At 44.6% G+C, this 23,191-nt stretch overlaps 1 protein-coding gene across 1 annotated transcript in view; it reads left to right on the forward strand.

Moving 5' to 3' along the window:
• Positions 1-2,408: 2,408 nt before the first annotated feature.
• Positions 2,409-23,191, forward strand: part of LOC121574773 (mitogen-activated protein kinase 14A) — a 29,742-nt gene continuing 8,959 nt past the window's right edge. Inside the window, exons 1-7 of the mRNA XM_041887339.2 lie at positions 2,409-2,883; positions 9,582-9,711; positions 19,373-19,431; positions 20,039-20,150; positions 20,308-20,337; positions 20,931-20,978; positions 21,642-21,756. Coding sequence (XP_041743273.1) covers positions 2,765-2,883; positions 9,582-9,711; positions 19,373-19,431; positions 20,039-20,150; positions 20,308-20,337; positions 20,931-20,978; positions 21,642-21,756 — 613 coding nt within the window. The 5' untranslated portion in view covers positions 2,409-2,764. The remainder of the gene's footprint in view (positions 2,884-9,581; positions 9,712-19,372; positions 19,432-20,038; positions 20,151-20,307; positions 20,338-20,930; positions 20,979-21,641; positions 21,757-23,191) is intronic.

A 23,191-nucleotide genomic window follows, 5' to 3' on the forward strand; every position in this document is an offset into this window, starting at 1 on the left:
ACCAGCCAAAAGTTTGGACACACCTAGTCATTCAAGGTACTTTTTATTTTTACTATTTTCTACATTGTAGAATATTAGTGAAGACATCAAAACTATGAAATAACACATGGAATCATGTAGTAACTATGATGAAGCTATGGTAGTGAACATCTCTGCTTCAGACTATGATGAAGCTACACTACCGGTCAAAAGTTTTAGAACACCAACACATTCAAGGGTTTTTCTTCATTTTTACTATTTTCTACAATGTAGAATAATAGTGAAGACATCAAAACTATGAAACAACACATGGAATCATCTAGTTACCAAAAAAGTGTTAAACAAATTAAAATATATTTAATATTTGCGATTCTTCAAATAGCCACCCTTTGCCTTGATGACAGCTTTGCACAAGCATGGCATTCTCTCAACCAGCTACACCTGTAATGCTTTTCCAACCGTCTTGGAGTTCCCACATATGCTGAGCACTTGTTGGCTTCTTTTCCTACACTCTGCGGTCCAACTCATCCCAAACCATCTCAATTGGGTTGAGGTCGGGTGATTGTGGAGGCCAGGTCATCTGATGCAGCACTCCATCACTCTCCTTCTTGGTCAAATAGCGCTTACACAGCCTGGAGGTGTGTTGGGTCATTGTCCTGTTGAAAAACAAATGATAGTCCCACTAAGCGCAAACCAGATGCGATGGCGTATCACTGCAGAATGCTGTGGTAGCCATGCTGGTTAAGTGTGCCTTGAATTCTAAATAAATCACTGACGGTGTCACCAGCAAAGCACCCCCACACCATCACACCTCCTCCTCCATGCTTCACAGTAGGAACCACACATGCGGAGATCATCCGTTCACCTACTCTGCGTCTCACAAAGACACAGCGGTTGGAACCAAAAATCGCAAATTTGGACTCATCAAACCAAAGGACAGATTTCAACTGGTCTAATGTCCAATGCTCGTGTTTCTCCTCAGAACAGTTGATGTTGAGATGTGTCTCTGTGAAGCGTTTATTTGGGCTGCAATCTGAGGTGCAGTTAAGTCTAATGAATTTACAGTGAGGGAAAAAAGTATTTTTTCCCCCTGCTGATTTTGTACATTTGCCCACTGACAAAGACATGATCAGTCTATAATTTTAATCGTAGGTTTATTTGAACAGTGAGAGACAGAATAACAACAAAAAAATCTGGAAAAACTAATGTCAAAAATGTTATCAATTGATTTGCATTTTAATGAGGGAAATAAGTATTTGACCACTCTGCAAAACATGACTTAGTACTTGGTGGCAAAACCCTTGTTGGCAATCACAGAGGTCAGACGTTTCTTGTAGTTGGCCACCAGGTTTGCACACATCTCAGGAGGGATTTTGTTCCACTCCTCTTTGCAGATCTTCTCCAGGTCATTAAGGTTTCGAGGCTGATGTTTGGCAACTCGAACCTTCAGCTCCCTCCACAGATTTTCTATGGGATTAAGGTCTGGAGACTGGCTAGGCCACTCCAGGACCTTAATGTGCTTCTTCTTGAGCCACTCCTTTGTTGCCTTGGCCGTGTGTTTTGGGTCATTGTCATGCTGGAATACCCATCCATTACCCATTTTCAATGCCCTGGCTGAGGGAAGGAGGTTCTCACCCAAGATTTGATGGTACATGGCCCCGTCCATCATCCCTTTGATGCTGTGAAGTTGTCCTGTCCCCTTAGCAGAAACACACCCCCCAAAGCATAATGTTTCCACCTCCATGTCTGACGGTGGGGATGGTGTTCTTGGGGTCATAGGCAGCATTCCTTCTCCTCCAAACACGGCGAGTTGAGTTGATGCCAAAGAGCTCCATTTTGGTCTCATCTGACCACAACACTTTCACCCAGTTCTGCTCTGAATCATTCAGATGTTCATTGGCAAACTTTAGACGGCCCTGTATATGTGCTTTCTTGAGCAGGGGGACCTTGCGGGCGCTGCAGGATTTCAGTCCTTCAGGGCGTAGTGTGTTACCAAATGTTTTCTTGGTGACTATGGTCCCAGCTGCCTTGAGATCATTGACAAGATCCTCCCGTGTAGTTCTGGGCTGATTCTCATGATCATTGCAACTCCACGAGGTGAGATCTTGCATGGAGCCCCAGGCCGAGGGAGATTGACAGTTATTTTGTGTTTCTTCCAAATTGGTGCATTCAATTTATGATAGCCAGTGGGACAACCACTTTTTTTTTTATGGGGGGGTGGGGGAGGGGGGGGTCATCATAAGATCTTTGATTTATTATATATATTGTGGTAACGTGCAAAGGTCAATCACTCTATTTCATAGGGCAAATTTTTATTTTTTTTTGTATGTCAACATGTTATGCAACCTACAGTAAAAGGAGATTAGGAATTCCCACAGCGGGATTTCCCCATCGGCTAAACTCAAATCGCGCGAGACGTGGGAATCGGGACCGGAGCGCGCTTCGTCTGACGGAGAGAGACGTATATTCAGTTTACGTTTTCTTAAACACAAGAAACAGATTGCAATCTGCATAGAGGAAAAATCTACTGTAGCTCGTTGACCGACCGTGGTGTGTTCCGAGTCTGCTGTCCTCAAAGAGACGTAATCATATATAGTGCACGGGATAACGTTTGCACAGTTGCACTGCCTGGAATGCGCGAGATCCAATTTGTGTATCGGTTGGGTCAACAATAGTTCTCGTTGTATTGAGTTTTTAGTTTTCAGAGAGGCTCCACTGCCACGCGAAGGAGGAAACCGAAGTTACGACGGGCTTGTTTGTCTCGCAGTCTCTGAATTCTGCAGGAATGTCTCACAAGGAGAGACCAACTTTCTACAGACAGGAGCTGAACAAGACGATATGGGAGGTCCCGGAGCGGTACCAGGCCCTGTCCCCGGTCGGCTCTGGAGCCTATGGATCAGTCTGGTAAATACCGTGCAGTATGACAACAATATATCCGAGAACTAGCTATAGAGTTGACTGTTGCATAACAAATAGCGGAGTTGGCTGAGGTTTAACCTAACGCCCGTAATAGGGCCTGGGGAAATTCAACGCTTGCTCAATCTACTGCGATGATCTACCAATAAACTATAGCATCAGTGTAGCAATTTGCAGATGGGATCAAATCACAAATCGAGCAGGGGATACTTTCTGTTTCTCTGCTGTTTACGTTATCTACAAAGTTTCAGTCAGTGTAACAAATTATTAGGCTACTGTTACTGAAACCAGATCGCCTGTGTTACGCACGCCTCGGGTTTGTATCGGATTATCTTTGTTTTTGTGCAATTCGAAACATTTTTGTCTTCCCTGGATGTTTTTCATGGTACACAACATCCTGTAAACAAAAAGTGATTGTCATTTGCGAGAAGTTAGCTGACAGAAGAAAGGCTATTCACTCTCAAGTAAACACAAAGGCACAATCGAAATTGTTTTTGAGGAAATTGTTTTACGGTGCAGATTGTTATTGTTGATAACGTAGCCTACTTATCGGTGAGGACACAGTGTGCCAATGAGTGCACGCGCCTATCGCATATCGTCGCCAGCAGCACATAAACAACAATGCTAATACATCATCTGTCAAGGTTGTAGAATCAGAATGTGTAGGCTATATGGTTCTGGCGCCTATCTCCAAAATGTTGGATAACAATGTGTTTTTTCAACTGTGACGTCTGTATCTTGCTGGTTCGAATCCCCGAGTCGACTTGATGAAAAATCTGCCGATGTGCGTGCCCTTGAGCAAAGCACTTAACCCTAATTGCTCCTGTAAGTCGCTTTGTATAAGAGCGTCTGATAAATGACAAAAAAAAAGAAAAATTAGGCTACTGAATGAAAAACATTTTTTTGCATGGGGGTTTACAGGCTATATATAGGCTATTAAATTTGTCCCACATGATGTTGCTTGAACTTGGCTAAATCATTATGCTTTGCATCTGAATGTAAGCTGAAAGTAACTGAAACTGAACGTAAGCTTCTAGTTACATCACCCCTGTGCCCAATAGCCCCATGCATGTTCGTTCTAGTACCCCACTCCAAGCCAGCAGTATGTGTGACTGACAGAAAGTCAGTCTGCGCTGCTAGTGCCTATACGTAGTGTAGTGATTGTTCTATTCTATAGGCATCTGCTGTTCTGCCGCTTACATTTGTGTACAATCAAGTCACTCTGTTATGCATGGTAATACTTGAGAACAGATTTCCTTAAGTTAAAATCCCTTGAAGCTGATTTCCTGGTGTTTTTAGTCTTTTATGTACAACAACACAAAATGTAGGAAATGTTTTGCTCAGAACTTTGGGGGGCAAACCCTGGTCTAGAATGATGTCATCAATTCCCGTTGAGTCTACAGGGATGAGTCATAGCCACGAGATGAGGTAACCTAGACTCCTCAGCACTGATTTCCTTTAGTCATCCTACTCAAGGTCCATTTGACAAGAAGACTTCATTATAATGTACTATTTGTACTTAATCCTCCTGTCCTGTGAGAATAATTATTTTATTTCCTGGACAGGATATGTGTCACTGCTGGGTTGTTTTGTAGCAGCTGCCTCATTTTGCTTTCAGTTGGAGAATGATGCTTTGACCCTCTGTCACTAGATGGTCACGCTATAAAGGACTACGGTGACAATGGAGATTATCATCAGAAAGTGAGCAGCAACCGAACTGATGAGCAAATATATAAGCTGTTTAGGGTTAGTGGTAAGGGTAGCTGTAAGGATTAATTAATTGTCACAGTATGAAAAATGTATGCACTCACTAACTGTAAGTCGCTCTGGATAAGAGCGTCTGCTAAATGACCCCACCCCCATTTTTTTTTTAGGTTAGCTAACTTCAGAATGTCTGTCTCTGTATCATAGCCACATATTGATGACCCTGCTGCATCTCACTCTGGTCTGCTGGACAGAGCAGTTGCCTACTTATTTAATGGAGTGGCGAGAGAGCTGCAGCAGGCTGCAGTATAATGGGAGAATAGTCAGGTATTAATAGACTAACTCCTCCTCCTTGTCTTAGCTGTTCAAATCACTTAGAACTTTAAATGATCCACACACACAGCCGCGACAGTGCCTCTTCCCCGTCACGAGGTTGAAAAGGTTTGGCATGGGCCCTCAAATCCTCAAAGTTATACAACTGTACCACTGAGAGCATCTTGACTGGCTGCATCACTGCCTGGTATGGCAATAACACCGCCCTCGATCGCATGGCGCTACATCTCTGGGGCCGAGCTCCCTGCCGTCATCCAGGACCTCTATATCAGGCGGTGTGAAAGGAAGGCCCGGAAAATCGTTAAAGACTCTAACCACCCTAGCCATAGACTGTTCTCTCTGCTTCCGCACGGCAAGCGGTACCGGTGCATCTAGTCTAACACCAACAGGCTCCTGAACAGCTTCTATCCCCAAGCCATACGACTGCTAAATAGCTAACTAAATAGCTAACAGAATGGCCACACTGACTACCTGAGTTGACCTTTGTATTTTATTATATTTTAGTCTCTATGCACACTCACAGGGCCCTACACAAATACAAACACTCACTCCATCATTTGCTCACACACATTTCTACTGACTTTATACATACCCACTCATATACATCATCATGCTATTCTGTTTATCATACATCCTGATGCCTAGTCACCTTACCCCTATATATACCTACCTCTATCACTCCAGTATCCCTGCACATTGTAAATATGGTACTGGAACTGACCCTGTGTATAGTATGCTTACATACTTTATCATGTTCTTCTTATTTTTATTTCTCATGTGTTTTTGTTCTACCTCATGTTATTTTTAGTATTACATTGTTATTGATTACTGCATTGTTGGGTTTTGAGTTTGCAAGAAAGGCATTTCACTGTACTTGCGCATGTAACATTAAAACTTGAAACTTGTTCCATTGGTCAGTTCCCGTAGTCCTGTCTGCAGTCAGTCAGTCGTTCAGGTAGTCGGTCAGACAGTCGGTCAGTCAATCAGTACGTCGGTTACCCTGTTAGACTGTTGTTCAGTCCATTCAGTCACCCTGTTAGACTGTTGTTCAGTCTATTCAGTAACCCTGTTAGACTGTTGTTCAGTCCATTCAGTCACCCTGTTAGACTGTTGTTCAGTCCATTCGGTCACCCTGTTAGACTGTTGTTCAGTCCATTCAGTCACCCTTTTAGACTGTTGTTCAGTCCATTCAGTCACCCTGTTAGACTGTTGTTCAGTCCATTCAGTCACCCTTTTAGACTGTTGTTCAGTCCATTCAGTCACCCTGTTAGACTGTTGTTCAGTCCATTCAGTCACCCTTTTAGACTGTTGTTCAGTCCATTCAGTCACCCTGTTAGACTGTTGTTCAGTCCATTCAGTCACCCTTTTAGACTGTTGTTCAGTCTATTCAGTCACCCTTTTAGACTGTTGTTCAGTCCATTCAGTCACCCTGTTAGACTGTTGTTCAGTCCATTCAGTCACCCTGTTAGACTGTTGTTCAGTCCATTCAGTCACCCTGTTAGACTGTTGTTCAGTCCATTCAGTCACCCTTTTAGACTGTTGTTCAGTCCATTCAGTCACCCTGTTAGACTGTTGTTCAGTCCATTCAGTCACCCTGTTAGACTGTTGTTCAGTCCATTCAGTCACCCTGTTAGACTGTTGTTCAGTCCATTCAGTCACCCTTTTAGACTGTTGTTCAGTCTATTCAGTCACCCTGTTAGACTGTTGTTCAGTCCATTCAGTCACTCTGTGGCTGCGTTCCAGGTTTTCTTTTTGCAGTCCTGCTACTCAGATTATCAGATCTCACGTCGCCTGGAGAAGTATCTAACATATCAGGAACCACTTTAACATGATGTAGTGAGCTTATATGCGCAGCACAACTGCAAAACACAACAACCTGGCATGCCAGCCTTTCAGCCAGTCAACAAGCCCGTCAGTCATAGTTAATGTATGTATCCCTTTGTCCCTCCCTCCCTCCCTCCCTCCCTCCCTCATAGGCCTCAGTGTGACCTCTGCCTGCTAGAGGAATGTAAAGCACCATGTTGGGGATTCTAGATTTTACCCCATCTGTCACTCAAAGTATTCCTGAGAAAACCACTCCCATCTCAGACCTCACTCTATTCCTGATCGGTTCTTAGAATGGGTTATTAGAATGTGGAAGCTGTCCGGGAATTGGTTAGTTGGCTATGCGAGTTTATTCAAAGAGTGTTCAGAGAGTTATTCATAATATACACTGAGTGTACAAAACATTAAGAACACGTTCTTAATATTGAGTTGCACCCCCTCCACCCTTTTGCCCTCAGAACAGCCTCAATTGGTTGGGGCATGGACTCTACAAGGTGTCAAAAGCATTCAACAGGGATGATGGCCCATGTTGACTCCAATGCTTTCCACAGTTGTGTGAAGTTGGCTGGATGTCCTTTGGGTGGTGGACCATTCTTGATACCCACGGGAAATGGTTGATTGTGAAAAACCCAGCAGAAACACAAACCGGTGTGTCTGGCACCTACTACCATACCCCATTCAAAGGCACTTAAAGCTTTTGTCTTGCCCATTCACCCTCTGAATGGCACACATACACAATCAATGTCTCAAGGCTTAAAAATCCTTCTTTAACCTGTCTCCTCCCCTTCATCTACACTGATTGAAGTGTATTTAACAGGTGACATCAATAAGTGATCATACCATTCACCTGGTCAGTTCTTAATGTTCTGTACACTCAGTGTATATTGATATGTTTACTTTAAGACGCCCCTTTTATAAGTTTATAGACAGTTTATATGTGTATAAAATCATGAATTAACAGTTATAAGTCATTAGTTGGCTGTGGGTACAGTGAGGAGAGCTATGGTATGCAGTTCCCTCAGAGACAGCCACTAAACCATGCTTCCCAAACACACATGCATTTATAATGTAAACTAAACAATGGAGTCAAGACAACCAATGACAGGCCTGCTTTCTTGAACACGACCACATGGGCGTGTAGTTGTGGTAGCAAGTTCACTCTCAGAAAAGAAATCAAATCCTGTACGTGTCTGACTTCTTCGTAGGAACTTGCTTCCTTGGTATTTGAAGGGGGAACACAACAGTCTCTGTATTAGGCAACGTGGGATATAGAGAGGTAATGTGTCATAGCCGTCACCGCCGCAATATATCACTGATACAAATCGTGTGTGTGTGTGAGACTCAAATGGGCAGGGCAGTTTTAACAACCACTCAACCTCTGCTCTCTGTACTCTCTGTTCAGTCTCAGGGTGTGGCCATGCTGAGGAATCACTGTATCATGGAGCACAGCCAAGCCATGTTACTGTTATACACGTGGACACAAGTTTCAGCACTGTCACATGATGAAGTTGAGTTGAGACACATCCACCTCTTAGCACAGTGACATAGCATAGGGGAGAATCCTAAATCATGCATCAATGTCAGTGGGAGACTAGGTGAGTGAAAATGTGACTTAGGTGGGAGTTAGGATTGGTCCCATTGAGACTAGTAAAGTAGGAGCTTCTAGAGACTGACTGCCAGTTGGTCTGGTCTGGCTACCCCATGGATAGTGACATCACTGTATTTCCTGTTAACAGTCAGCTGCTATAAGAACCGGATGGTCAGGAGCAGATGGGAATCTTATGAGAAGGGTGCAGCAGCTGTATTAGCTGTTGACAGATACTAAAACCATGTGTTGAGAGTGAGAGACCGTGTTATATCTCATCTATCAGGTGGAAGGGTAAAGGTTGCCTCAAGAATCTCCCCTACAGACGGTCAGTCATTTTCTTTGAAACGTAAACGTACAAAATGATCGAACATCTCAGATAATCTCCTAACAGGAGGGGCATGTGGTTTGGTGTTTCACTGCAGCTCAGGCCCTGGCTGAGTGTCACTGCCTTTTTTTTTAGCTTAATGGCTGGGGAGACTGCAGGACACAGACAACAATGCTGAGAGTCTGAGACACACACACACGCGCCATCCATCTACAAAGCAGTAGCAAATCTGCAGAACAAACAGGCCAGCCTGGGCGTACCATCTCATTACCCTGTGATGAAACTAAGTGCAATAACGAGCCTCCATAAACAGAACAGAATTAGAAAAACATCAATGACCAGTAACCAGCCAGTAGCATATCTCTTTCCTGGCCTACCAGAGTATGATTCTGTTAAGTATTTAGTAGCCTGGGTTTTGTTTGCTCTAGTGTGCGGTAGAAGTGTGTTTATGGTGTTTCAGGCCCTCTGAGAGTTACAACTACTGCCCTACTTACGACTTCCTGGGGGGAAAAAAGCATTTCACCGAATTCTGCCCACGCCAGCTCCTGCTGCCATGGAAACCTAGTAGGAAGACCCATTGTTGTTTCCAAGATCAGTTGGGAGGAGGGTTGGGGAAGAGGCTGTGTGGGTGGTAGAATGGGGGGAAATCAGGGGAGTTTTGAGAAACTGTGTACAACGCCTCTCCAGGTCCCATGTGTACAGCGCCACTTCACATAATATTACATCATAATTGTTTAATTAAAAGTTTGGTTGAAGGTAGCATACACACACGGAATAAAAGCAATGTCATGTTGAATTGTTAATGTACAACATGTCATGAATGTGATAACAGCAATGTTATAAATGTGATATGAATGTTGTCGTTACCATGTCGTAAGGTATCTTGTGTGTGTGCGTTCTTCAACACTGCAGCTCGTCGTATGACGTAAAGTCGGGGCTGAAGATGGCGGTGAAGAAGCTGTCCAGGCCTTTCCAGTCGATTATCCACGCTAAGAGGACCTACAGAGAACTACGGCTCCTCAAACACATGAAACACGAGAATGTGAGTTAACCCCCCCATACACACACACACACACACTTCATGACTTTTTACTGATCCATCACTGGGGTGAAGAAATTCTAGAAACTTTCCCAAAGTTCACGAATCCCCGTTTGAGCCTAGAGGATTATTCAACTTCCAAGAGTCCTCCAACCGGGATTTTTGAGAAATCTGTCAAGTGTGTCGTGTGTGTGTGTGTGTGTGTGTGTGTGTGTGTGTGCACCACACTTGCATGTGTGTGTTGTCGCCGTCTGCCTTCCCTTTGGGGCAAGCTGACCAGACCTCAGAGTGAGAGGAATTGTATCTGACTGTGGTACTGAATGTCTGTGTTTTATAAAAAGGCTATTGATCGCTATCTCTTAAACTAAATAGCAGATGGTGAAGTGCATGTGCGTGTGCATGTTTTTGTGGGTGCATACGTGCGTGTGCGTACATGCGTGCACGCCTGAGTGTCAGGGTGACGGGGGTCAAGTGTAAGATGTCTGTCACATGATCCTCCAGCTTCTAACAGTGTAGCTTCTCTCTGAGCTGTCAACAGATCCGTGTCACATCCATAGAACCACAATCACTAGAACCGACAAAGCCCCCTCAGCCCTGTTAACAGATATTATGCCTGTTCTGCATTGCCGTGCTTCTGGTGTGAAGGGAAGTTTTCTCTAGACCAGGAATAAACAACACCAGTCTCTTCCTTCGGGGTGTGGGGTTTCACTGAATGATTCAGGGGTGTGGGGTTTCACTGAATGATTCAGGAAGGGGGTTTCACTGAATGATTCAGGGGTGTGGGGTTTCACTGAATGATTCAGGGGTGTGGGGTTTCACTGAATGATTCAGGGGTGTGGGTTTCACTGAATGATTCAGGGTTGGGGGTTTCACTGAATGATTCAGGGGTGTGGGGTTTCACTGAATGATTCAGGGGTGTGGGGGTTCACTGAATGATTCAGGGGTGTTTAACAATGGTGACACACTAGGTCAACTGCTGTGTGTCGTGGTCAAGACGGAGTTTAACTCAGTTACTAATCTGAATCTGACAATGCTGGTGGTGATTGTGCAGAAGGTCTACCCAAACTTTCAAACTTGTCTCTCTGTGTTGAGGTAACTCAGCTGCAGGAAGGGAACAGTAGATTGTCTCTCTGTGAGTTGAGGTAACTCAGCTGCAGGAAGGGAACAGTAAATTGTCTCTCTGTGAGTTGCGGTAACTCCGCTGCAGGAAGGGAACAGTAGAATACAGTATGATCCACAGAGAGTGTGTGTGTGTTTGAGCTGTTAAAGCTTCTCTGTCTGAATTTAGGGAACAGTTAGTTCTCAGCAGTAGGAAAGGGAACAGTAGAATAGTATGCTACACCTGACAGAGAGAGTGTGTGTTAAAACTTCTCTCTCTAAGTTGAGGTAACTGTCAGCAGCAGGGTGAGGTAACTGTCAGCAGCAGGGTGAGGTAACTCTCAGCAGCAGGGTGAGGTAACTCTCAGCACCAGGGTGAGGTAACTCTCAGCACCAGGGTGAGGTAACTCTCAGCACCAGGGTGAGGTAACTCTCAGCAGCAGGGTGAGGTAACTCTCAGCAGCAGGGTGAGGTAACTCTCAGCAGCAGGGTGAGGTAACTGTCAGCAGCAGGGTGAGGTAACTGTCAGCAGCAGGGTGAGGTAACTCTCAGCAGCAGGGTGAGGTAACTCTCAGCAGCAGGGTGAGGTAACTCTCAGCAGCAGGGTGAGGTGACTGTCAGCAGCAGGGTGAGGTAACTCTCAGCACCAGGGTGAGGTAACTTTCAGCAGCAGGGAAGGGAACTGTCAGCAGCAGGGTGTGATCTACCTGACACAGCTTCTGACCCGGTTATTCTTTGAGCTGATTTCCCCACTGTTGCCTGGTTACGCTGTTGGTTATGTTTTTTTAGAAAGCCAGAGTCGGCCAATTACTGTTTGCTTTGGCTGGAGTCCACCAATCGCAGTGGGCTCTGCCCTGTGTGGGCGGTGTGGAGTTGTGTTGTTATGAAACCCACCCACCTCAGTCCCTTTCTCTAGAAGGGGGCACACTGGGTCTGACACCAATGTCTCCTCTACTCCTCTCCTCTCTATTCACCCACACACTGCCTGCATGCTAGCTCTGCTCTCCCACTATTGCTCTTTCTGCCTCTCTCTGCTACTCTTTCCCTCTCTCTCTCTCTCCTCTGCCTCTCTCTCTCTCCTCTGCCTCTCTCTCTCTTAGGACCTCTGATTTCCTGTTCAGAGTTCATTCAGCACTTTCCGTATGTGTTAACAGCCTCACACACACACACACACAGCAAACATTAGCTTCACATCTCCAACTCAATCATCAAGTTTGCTGACGACACAACAGTGGTAGGCCTGATTACCAACAACGACGAGACAGCCTACAGGGAGGAGGTTAGGGCCCTGGCAGAGTGGTGCCAGGAAAATAACCTCTCCCTCAACGTCAACAAAACGAAGGAGCTGATCGTGGACTACAGGAAACAGCAGAGAGAGCACGCACCCATCCACATCGACGGGGGCCGCAGTGGAGAGGGTCAAAAGCTTCGGCGTACACATCACTGAGGACCTGAAATGTTCCCTCCACACAGACAGTGTGGTGAAGAAGGCGCAACAGTGCCTCTACAACCTCAGGAGACTGAATAAATTTGGCTTGGCCCCTAAGACCCTCACAAACTTCTACAGATGCACCATTGAGAGTATCCTGTCGGGCTGTATCACCACCTGGTATGGCAACTGCACCGTCCGCAACCGCAGAGCTCTCCAGAGGGTGGTGCGGTCTGCCCAACGCATCACCGGGGGCACACTGCCTGCCCCCCAGGACATCTACAGCACCCGGTGTCACAGGAAGGCCAAAAAGAACATCAAGGACCTCAGCCATCCGAGCCACGGCCTGTTCACCCCGCTACCATCTAGAAGGCGGAGACAGTACAGGTGCATCCAAGCTGGGACCGAGAGACTGATAAACAGCTTCTATCTCCAGGCCATCAGACTGTTAAACACTCACCACTAGCCGGCCTCCGCCCAGTACCCTGCCCTGAACTTTAGTCACTGTTACTAGCCGGCTACCACCAGGTACTCTACCCTGCACCTTAGAGACTGCTGCCCTATGTACATAGACATGGAACACTGGTCACTTTAATAATGTTTACATACTGTTGTACCCACTTCATATGCATATACTGTATTCTAGTCAAGGCTCATCCTATATAACTACTGCTGTACACACCTTTTCTATTCATATACTGTCCATACATACCCCTATTTTATATATACAGTACCAGTCAAAGGTTTGGACACACCTACTCATTCAAGGGTATTTCTTTATTTTTACTATTTTCTACATTGTAGAAGAATAGTGAAGACATCAAAACTATGAAATAACACATATGGAATCATGTAGTTACCAAAAAAGTGTTAAACAAATGAAAATACATTTTTAGATATTTTCAAGGTAGCCACCCTTTGCCTTGATGACAGCTTTGCACACTCTTGGCATTCTCTCGACCGGCTTCATGAGGTAGTCACCTGGAATGCATTTCAATTAACAGGTGTGCCTTGTTAATTTGTGGAATTTCTTTCCTTCTTAATGCGTTTGCGCAGGTTTTCATCAAGGATCTCTCTGTACTTTGCTCCGGTCATCTTTGCCTCGATCCTGACCAGTCCCTGCCGCTGAAAAACATCCCCACAGCATGATGCTGCCACCACCATGCTTCAGCCTAGGGATAGTGCCAGGTTTCCTCCAGATGTGACGCTTGGCATTCAGGCCAAAGATTTCAATCTTGGTTTCATCAGACCAGAGAATCTTGTTTCTCATGGTCTGAGAGTCTTTAGGTGCCTTTTGGCAAACTCCAAGCGGGCTGTCGTGTATTTTACTGAGGAGTGGCTTCTGTCTGGCCACTCTACCGTAAAGGCCTGATTGGTGGAGTGCTGCAGAGATGGTTGTCCTTCTGGAAGGTTCTCCCATCTCCACAGAGGAACTCTGGAGCTCTGTCAGTGACCATCGGGTTCTTGGTCACCTCCCTGACCAAGGCCCTTCTCCCCCGATTGCTTAATTTGGCCGGGCGGCCAGCTCTAGGAAGAGTTTTGGTGGTTCCAAACTTCTTCCATTTAAGAATGATGGAGGCCACTGTGTTCTTGGGGACCTTCAATGCTGCAGACATTTTCTGGGACCCTTCCCCAGATCTGTGCCTCAACACAATCCTGTCTCGGAGCTCTACGGACAATTCCTTTGACCTCATGGCTTGGTTTTTGCTCTGACATACACTTTCAACTGTGGGACTTTGTATAGACAGGTGTGTGCCTTTCCAAATCATGTCCAATCAATTGAATTTACCACAGGTGGACTCCAATCAAGTTCTAGAAACATCTCAAGGATGATCAATGGAACAGGATGCACTTGAGCTCAATTTCGAGTCTCATAGCAAAGGGTCTGAATACTTAATTCTAGAAATTTCTAGAAATTTCTAGAAATCTGTTTCGCTTTGTCAATTTGGGGTATTGTGTGTAGATTGCTGAGGAAAGTGTTTTATTTAATCAATTTTAGAATAAGGCTGTAACGTAACAGAATGTGGAAAAGGTCAAGGGGTCTGAATACTTTCTACACACACACACGAATACTATACTGAACAAAAATATATGCAACAATTTTACTGAGTTACAGTTCATATAAGGAAATCAGTATATTGAAATAAATTCATTAGGCCCTAACCTATGGATTTCACATGACTGGGCAGGGGTGCAGCCCTGGGTGGGCCTGGGAGGGCATAGTCCTACCCACGGGGGAGCCAGCCACAGCCAATCAGATCAGAATGAGTTTTTCTCCACAAAAGGGCTTTATTACAGACAGAAATACTCCTCAGTTTATCAGTTGTCCGGGAGTTGGTCTCAGACGAACCCGCAGGTGAAGAAGCCGGATGTGGAGGTACTGGGCTGGTGTGGTTATACGTGGTCTGCGGATGTGAGGCCGGTTGGAGGTACTGCCAAATACTCTAAAACGACGCTGGAGGCTTATGGTAGAGAAATCCATAAAAAAATATCTGGCAACAGCTCTGGTGGACATTCCTGCAGTCAGCATGCCAATTACACACTCCCTCAAAACTTGAGGTGTCTGTGGTATTGTGTTGTGTGACAAAACTGCACATTTTAGAGTGGCCTTTTATTGTCCCCAGTACAAGGTGCACTGATGTAATGGTCATGCTGTTTAATCAGATTCTTGATATGCCACACCTGTCAGGTGGATGGATTATCTTGGCAAAGGAGAAATGCTCACTAACAGGGATGTAAACACATTTGTTGACAGAATTTGAGAGAAATAAGCTTTTTGTGCGTATGGAACATGTATTTCAGCTCATGAAACATGGGACCAACACTTTACATGTTGCGTTTATATTTTTGTTCAGTATAGATGTACAGTGCTATGAAAAAGTATTTGCCCCCTTTCTAATATTCTCTACTTTTGCATATTTGCAGGAAGCATTTGGTTGGAGTCATTGCAGCTAAAGGTGGCACAACCAGTTATTGAGTGTAAGGGGGCAATTACTTTTTCACACAGGGGAATTGGGTGTTGCATAACTTTGTTTATGAAATAAATATGTAATTGTTGTGTTATTTGTTCACTTATGTTCCCTTTATCTAATATTAGGTTTTAGTTGAAGATCTGATAACATTCAGTATCACAAATATGCAAAAGTAGAGAAAATTAGAAAGGGGGCAAATACTTTTCCATAGCACTGTACATTAATATGGAGTTGGTCCCCCCTTTGCTGCTATAACAGCCTCCACTCTTCTGGGAAGGCTTTCCACTAGATGTTGAAACATTGCTGCAGGGACTTGCTTCCATTCAGCCACAAGAGCATTAGTGAGGTCGGCATTGATGTTGGGCGATTAGGCCTGGCTCGCAGTAGGCGTTCCAATTCATCCCAAAGGTGTTCGATGGGGTTGAGGTCAGGGCTCTGTGCAGGCCAGTCAAGTTCTTCCACACCGATCTTGACAAACCATTTCTGTATGGACCTCGCTTTGTGCACCGAGGCATTGTCATGCTGAAACAGGAAAGGGCCTTCCCCAAACTGTTGCCACAAAGTTGGATGCACAGAATCGTCTAGAATGTCATTGTATGCTGTAGTGTAACTGTCCCTTCACTGGAACTGAGGCCTAGCCCGAACCATGAAAAACAGCCCCAGACCATTACTCCTCCTCCACCAAACTTTACAGTTGGCACTATGCATTCGAGCAGGTAGCGTTCTCCTGGCATCCACCAAACCCAGATTCGTCCGTCAGACTGCCAGATGGTGAAGCGTGATTCATCACTCCAAAGAACGCGTTTCCACTGCTCCAGAGTCCAATGGCAGCGAGCTTTACGCCACTCCAGCCGACGCTTGGCATTGTGCATGGTGAGCTTAGGCAAACCCATTTCATGAAGCTCCTGTCGAACAGTTGTTATGCTGACGTTGCTTCCAGAGGCAGTTTTTGAAAGTCACTGAGCTCTTCAGTAAGGCCATTCTACTGCCAATTTTTGTCTATGGAGATTGCATGGCTGTGTGCTCGATTTTATACACCTGTCAGCAATGGGTGTGGCTGAAATAGCCAAATCCACTAGTTTGAAGGGGTGTCCACATACTTTAGTATATTCCGGACTCTGACATTGCTCGTTCTGATATTTCTTAATAAAAAAAAAATAAAAAATGTGTTTTGTATTGCTAGGTGTTACTGCACTGTTGGAGCTAGAAACGCATTTCACTGCACCTACGATAACATTTGATTTGATTTTCTGCCTTGTGAGGAGAGAAGAACAGTGGCGTAGGCTGTTCCAAAGCTTTGAGAACAACCTGACGTTACTGGAGTCTAAAATCCACAATCATTGTTTAATGAAACGTGATGTTCTTGGTTGTCAAAGAAACCTTTATCTGATGTTAAAACGCAGTGATGGACCATGTCAAGGACACCGTGCGGTAGCACAGTCTCGCCATGACGTTGCTTGTTGTCCTTGCGTAGAGAAAAAGTTGGAAACCATTCCCTATGTTTGCACACTCTGCACATTGCCTCATTCACCCTGAGGGGTTTTAGCAATTGAAAGACGACGACATGTTGTGTTTGTAAAAATGTTATCTGTAGTGTGACTTGTTTTGTGTCAGTGTCAATGGCCATATCCGAATCTGTCTTGCATCCTACTTACTAAAACTACATATGTTGTACCAATCGTCCTTAGGGCTGACCCCATTTAGTCGACTGGTTGATAGGCTGTTGGTCGACCAAGATTTTGTTCACTCGAGCAGTCTAAAATATATATATATTTTTTATGGCACATGAGACACTTGTCTGATTCAGGCCTGTCTCAGTGGACTAGTCCATTGCGGAGGCCGCGGGGGTGGCACACCAGGATCACCAGTACTACATTTACCTTTAATTCTTATAATTTACCATCTACAATGTTGGTTTGGTTACGGTAATTTCTGTTAATGCATTCAATATATTATTATTACAGTCTTTTACCATTCTCATTGTCAGAGTATTTGGCTACAGGAACAAGTTTTGGTTTATTTCTTTCCATTTACGAGTTTTGTTAATTTGTTCATTGTCTTTTGTTGTTTGTAGTGCTCCTGTCAATGTTAAGGACCTCATTATACATAGAAGTCAATCAATCAAATGTATTTATAAAGCCCTTTTTACATCAGCAGATGTCACAAAGTGCAATACAGAAACCCAGCCTAAAACCCCAAACAGCAATGTAGAAGTAGGCCTAGGCTACCTGGCCTGTGTGCAAATGTAGGCCTAGAAATGTGCCCATTTGAGGATCTGATAGGATTTCTGATTGATTGTCTTAACTTCTCAAAGTAATTTTTTTCTTCACCTCAAACAGCGAGTAAATGAAGTCTGTTTTTACATCCATTGAGAATGACAATAGTTCCTCAACGTAGCCTATTTGAAAAATCTTTCCAGCTCTCTACCTTTCGATAACCTCTCAGCGTGAAAGGGAGAAAATAATGTCATGCTCTGACCCGGTGGAAACGTCATAAAATAGGCCTACCTGATTACTTCTTATCCTACAGCTGTGTCTGTCTGGCCAGCGGGAAACCGAGGGCCCAGAATATTTTATACAATGTTGCAAGTTTGCAATTAATTTTTTATCAGGATATTTTCTACCTGCAGGCTGCAATGTTTTTATTTGTTGCCTTTATGTAGGATATTTTTACATAGTTGGCAATAGAAGTTACTTTTAGAATTTTGATTAACCACATCATAATGATTGAGATACAAATACTTTATTATCAATTAAATGAAACTTTTCCACTAAAATGTGCGTAAAAAAAATCCTAACTGGCAAGCAGATCGGTAGAAATGGCATTCCAAAAGGAAAAGGTTACCGTCTTCTTCTTCTATGGTATAATGGCGTTCGCAACAATTTGATGTGCATTCCGCCACCTACTGTGCGGGTGAATAAAAAGGATCCCAAAAAAATGAAATAATGTGGGTAAAAAATAAATCTATCATACAAAATATAAAAAAAGAAATTAACTAAACAAAATCAACCTGCTTTTCTGTAAAAAACTCATTATAATCAGGTCCCTACACAGGCTCAATACACTCCTGTGAGGGCGGGACATTTCCTAGCGACAATAGTCCTGGCAGTGAAGTCTTTGAGCCCAAAAAACGTATCGGCTGCAGATGTAATGATGTCCAGCTTTTTGGACTTCTTAGACACTTGTGCAGGACAATTTAATAACTGTGGCTATAAATGCCACAAAATCCACTTTCTTCACAATGAGTGTATCCAGATCACTCGATTTGACTTAAAACACTAGCAACTGGTTGCAATGCATCCACCGCCATATCTTCAACAATGTTGCATCTTCCTCCTTCGACTCTCTTCACCACCTCCACATATTAGATCTGCTGCGCAGCCCTGATCCTTGACACCTCGACCTCCTTCACCCTAACAGGGCACTCAGGGAAGTCCGGAGTATGATCCCCACCACATTTTCCATTGACAGATTCTTCAATACTATACTTCTCCCGTCTGCAAACATTTGACACGTGACCATATCCTTTACAATTTCCACACTGTAACGGTTTGGACACAAATGCTCTCACCCGCATACCTCTGGCTCCCTCAAGTAATTTGTGTGACTTCATTATTTAATCACAGTGCTTAAAGCATCAGACAAGCTCAGTAGCCTACATATAGTTGATTTTATTAAAAACACATAGGATGGGTCTATTTAGGGAAAAATGTTTTTGGTCGAAAGAACAGAAGACTAGGTCGACCAAGGTTTTTCTCTTTTTTTATGTATGCAGTAAGCAACGCATATCAACATACTAGGCTCACCCATACTGAGAATGCGTCATCAATTGTGTAATTGCTTTGTTTCCCAACATTAATTTATTTTGCTACAGCTGGTGCCATTCTGTGGTTATCAGCTATTGTCAAATACACGGAGGTCGGAAAAGACTAATCTCTTCCTCAATAACATGTAGCTATGAGTATGACATCCTGGCATTTAAATCATACTACATTTTAGAAATGTCACATAGTATAAAACGTTATATTTTCGCATTAAACCAATCAGCCTACTATTTAGAACACAAGTACGGGTATTCGGACACGGCCAATGTTTTGTCTCTAGTGTGAGTCGTGTCTGTTGTGTGTAGAACGTTGTGTAACCTTTGACCTTCTCTCTCTGTTAGGTGATTGGTCTGTTGGATGTTTTTACGCCCGCCACCAGCCTAGAGGAGTTCAACGACGTGTGAGTAATCTCTTTCTTTCTCTTTCCTCCACGTCTACCCCCCCCCTCTCTGGCAGTTCATATAGCTCTTGGAGTTGAAGTTGCCTAGCAGAACACATGCGCGGACACACACACACACACACACACACACACACACACACACACACACACACACACACACACACACACACACACACACACACACACACACACACACATACACACATGCACGTGTGATATGATGGTTTATTTAAACAAACCTATTTCTGCAGATCTATATTTCATATGGTTTGTCGTGTGGTTCGTCTCACTAAGGAACATGCAGGGTTACCACGTGCACACATTATTCCTTATTTCCATGGTAACAAGCATTCCACTCTCTCCGTGGCTGCCAGTGTGTGTGCAGAATACTGACGCAATAACCTTCACTTCATATTGGGCTAGGATATGATACCTGTCACACACAACTCTCCCTGGTTCACCCTAAAGGATCTGTAAAGCACTTAACAGTGTTTATGGCTTGAAATTTGTAGTGCTGGCAGAGGAGACTCTCTCTCTTGCTCGACCGTTGTCGTGTTGCCATGGTAACAACCTGTCTTCCTCTTTTTGGGGGGGATTTGATTGACAGGTACCTGGTGACCCACCTGATGGGGGCGGACCTCAACAACATAGTGAAGTGTCAGAAGCTGACAGACGACCACGTGCAGTTCCTCATATACCAGATCCTCAGGGGACTCAAGGTAGGTGTCTCTGTCTGTCTGGGTCTGTCTGTCTGGGTCTGTGTGTCTGTCTTTGTCGGTCTGTGTGTCTGTCTGTCTGTGCATGTGTTTTCCATAGCTGCAGCAGGTAAAGGTTCCATAGGTATGGAGTGTTCTTAATTGTTGTTTTGTTTTGCAGTATATCCATTCAGCAGACATCATCCACAGAGTAAGTAACATCATATTTACATTTCATATTTAAATCAAGATGCTTGCATGGGGGGTGGAGGATGGCAATACTACTCAACACCTTCCTTATTTTCCCCTCTGTCCCTCTCTCTCTTCTCCCTCCCTCACGCTCCCCTGCCTCCCTCCCTCCCTCATCTCTCTACTCCTTCCCTCTCTCTCTACTCCCTCCCTCTCTCTCTACTCCCTCCCTCTCTCTCTACTCCCCCCCTCTCTCTCCCCTCCCTCCCTCCCTCCCTCTTCTCCCTCCCTCCCTCTTCTCCCTCCCTCCCTCCCTCCCTCTCTCTTCTCCCTCCCTCTCTCTTCTCCCTCCCTCCCTCTCTCTTCTCCCTCCCTCCCTCTCTCTTCTCCCTCCCTCCCTCTCTCTTCTCCCTCCCTCCCTCCCTCTCTCTTCTCCCTCACTCCCTCCCTCTCTCTTCTCCCCCCTCTCTCTTCTCCCTCCCTCCCACTCTCTCTTCTCCTCCCTCTCTCTTCTCCCTCCCTCCCTCTCGCTTCTCCCTCCCTCCCTCCCTCCCTCCCTCCCTCCCTCTTCTGCCTCCCTCCCTCTCACTCTTCTCCCTCCCTCCCTCTCCACAGGATCTGAAGCCCAGTAATCTGGCAGTGAATGAGGACTGTGAGCTCAAGGTAAGAAAATACAATTTGCCTACTATACCCTCCTTAGTGCCAATATATCTGCTATCTTCATCTGATCACTCTGTTGTAGTGTATTCAAGGTTTAAAAAGGCTTCTAAAGTTTGTAATTTCCACTTTAACATTTCTGACTTGATTTGCCCTAACGAAAAAGGTATCAACCCCTACAACAATGTCCATTAATTATAATCCACATAATAATTCAAATGTCCTGTTGCTGCAGTATTATATTCATGCTGTGAGAAGCAGGGTCAAATTAAGATTATTATTTTCAACTGCTCTGATCAGCTCCTCTCCAGCTAGAAAGAGATGTCACTGTAGTTGTCTTTTAAAATATATTATCAACGCCTGACAGTCGCCAACATTCAGATCAACAACAGAAAACATGTAATAACACAATTTGCAGCACCACCCGTTATAGTTCTTGTTAGATATATATATTATTTTGCTGTATCTGTTTGACTGTTTACAGTACTGTGTGTTCATCATCATCATCATTATAATAATTATTAGAGTGGCTTTAATACCCTCCACCCACACGAGGTTAGAAAGCGTAGGATGTAATCTACTGTGGAGTTTGTTTATAGCTAACTCTATCTCCCCATACCCCCACGCATAAACAACACACACACCCCTATCTCTTCATCTATCCATCAGATCCTGGACTTTGGTTTGGCAAGACACACTGATGATGAGATGACGGGTTATGTAGCGACCAGGTGGTACCGCGCCCCAGAGATCATGCTTAACTGGATGCATTACAACATGACAGGTAATGATATACTATAACTATCACTACAACAGGACAGGTAATGATATACTATAACTATCACTACAACAGGACAGGTAATGATATACTATAACTATCACTACAACAGGACAGGTAATGATATACTATAACTATCACTACAACAGGACAGGTAATGATATACTATAACTATCACTACAACAGGACAGGTAATGATATACTATCACTACAATAGGACAGGTAATTATATACTATAACTATCACTACAACAGGACAGGTAATGATATACTAAACTCAGCAAAAAAAGAAATGTCCTCTCACTGTCAATTGCGTTTATTTTCAGCAAACTTAACATGTGTAAATATTTGTATGAACATAACAAGATTCAACAACAGAGACATAAACTGAACAAGTTCCACAGACATGTGACTAACAGAAATAGAATAATGTGTCCTTGAACAAAGGGGATGAAAAAATCAAAAGTAACAGTCAGTATCTGGTGTGGCCACCAGCTGCATTAAGTACTGCAGTGCATCTCCTCCTCATGGACTGCACCAGATTTGCCAGTTCTTGCTGTGAGATGTTACCCAACTCTTCCACCAAGGCACCTGCAAGTTCCCAGACATTTCTGGAGGGAATGGCTCTAGCCCTCACCCTCCGATCCAACAGGTCCCAGACGTGCTCAATGGGATTGAGATCCGGGCTCTTCGCTGGCCATGGCAGAACACTGACATTCCTGTCTTGCAGGAAATCACACACAGAACGAGCAGTATGGCTGGTGGCATTGTCATGCTGGAGGGTCATGTCAGGATGAGGTACCACATGAGGGAGGAGGACGTCTTCCCTGTAATGCACAGCGTTGAGATTGCCTGCAATGACAACAAGCTCAGTCCGATGATGCTGTGACACACCGCCCCAGACCATGACGGACCCTCCACCTCCAAATCGATCCCGCTCCAGAGTACAGGCCTCGGTGTAACGCTCATTCCTTCGACGATAAACGCGAATCCGACCATCACCCCTGTTGAGACAAAACCGTGACTCGTCAGTGAAGAGCACTTTTTGCCAGTCCTGTCTGGTCCAGCGACGGTGGGTTTGTGCCCATAGGCGACGTTGTTGCCGGTGATGTCTGGTGAGGACCTGCCTTACAACAGGCCTACAAGCCCTCAGTCCAGCCTCTCTCAGCCTATTGCGGATAGTCTGAGCACTGATGGAGGGATTGTGCGTTCCTGGTGTAACTCGGGCAGTTGTTGTTGCCATCCTGTACCTGTCCCGCAGGTGTGATGTTCGGATGTACCGATCCTGTGCAGATGTTGTTACACGTGGTCTGCCACTATGAGGACGATCAGCTGTCAGTCCTATCTCCCTGTAGCGCTGTCTTAGGCGTCTCACAGTACGGACATTGCAATTTATTGCCCTGGCCACATCTGCAGTCCTCATGCCTCCTTATAGCATGCCT

Source organism: Coregonus clupeaformis, chromosome 10 (assembly GCF_020615455.1).
Source record: "Coregonus clupeaformis isolate EN_2021a chromosome 10, ASM2061545v1, whole genome shotgun sequence".
NCBI lineage: Eukaryota > Metazoa > Chordata > Actinopteri > Salmoniformes > Salmonidae > Coregonus > Coregonus clupeaformis.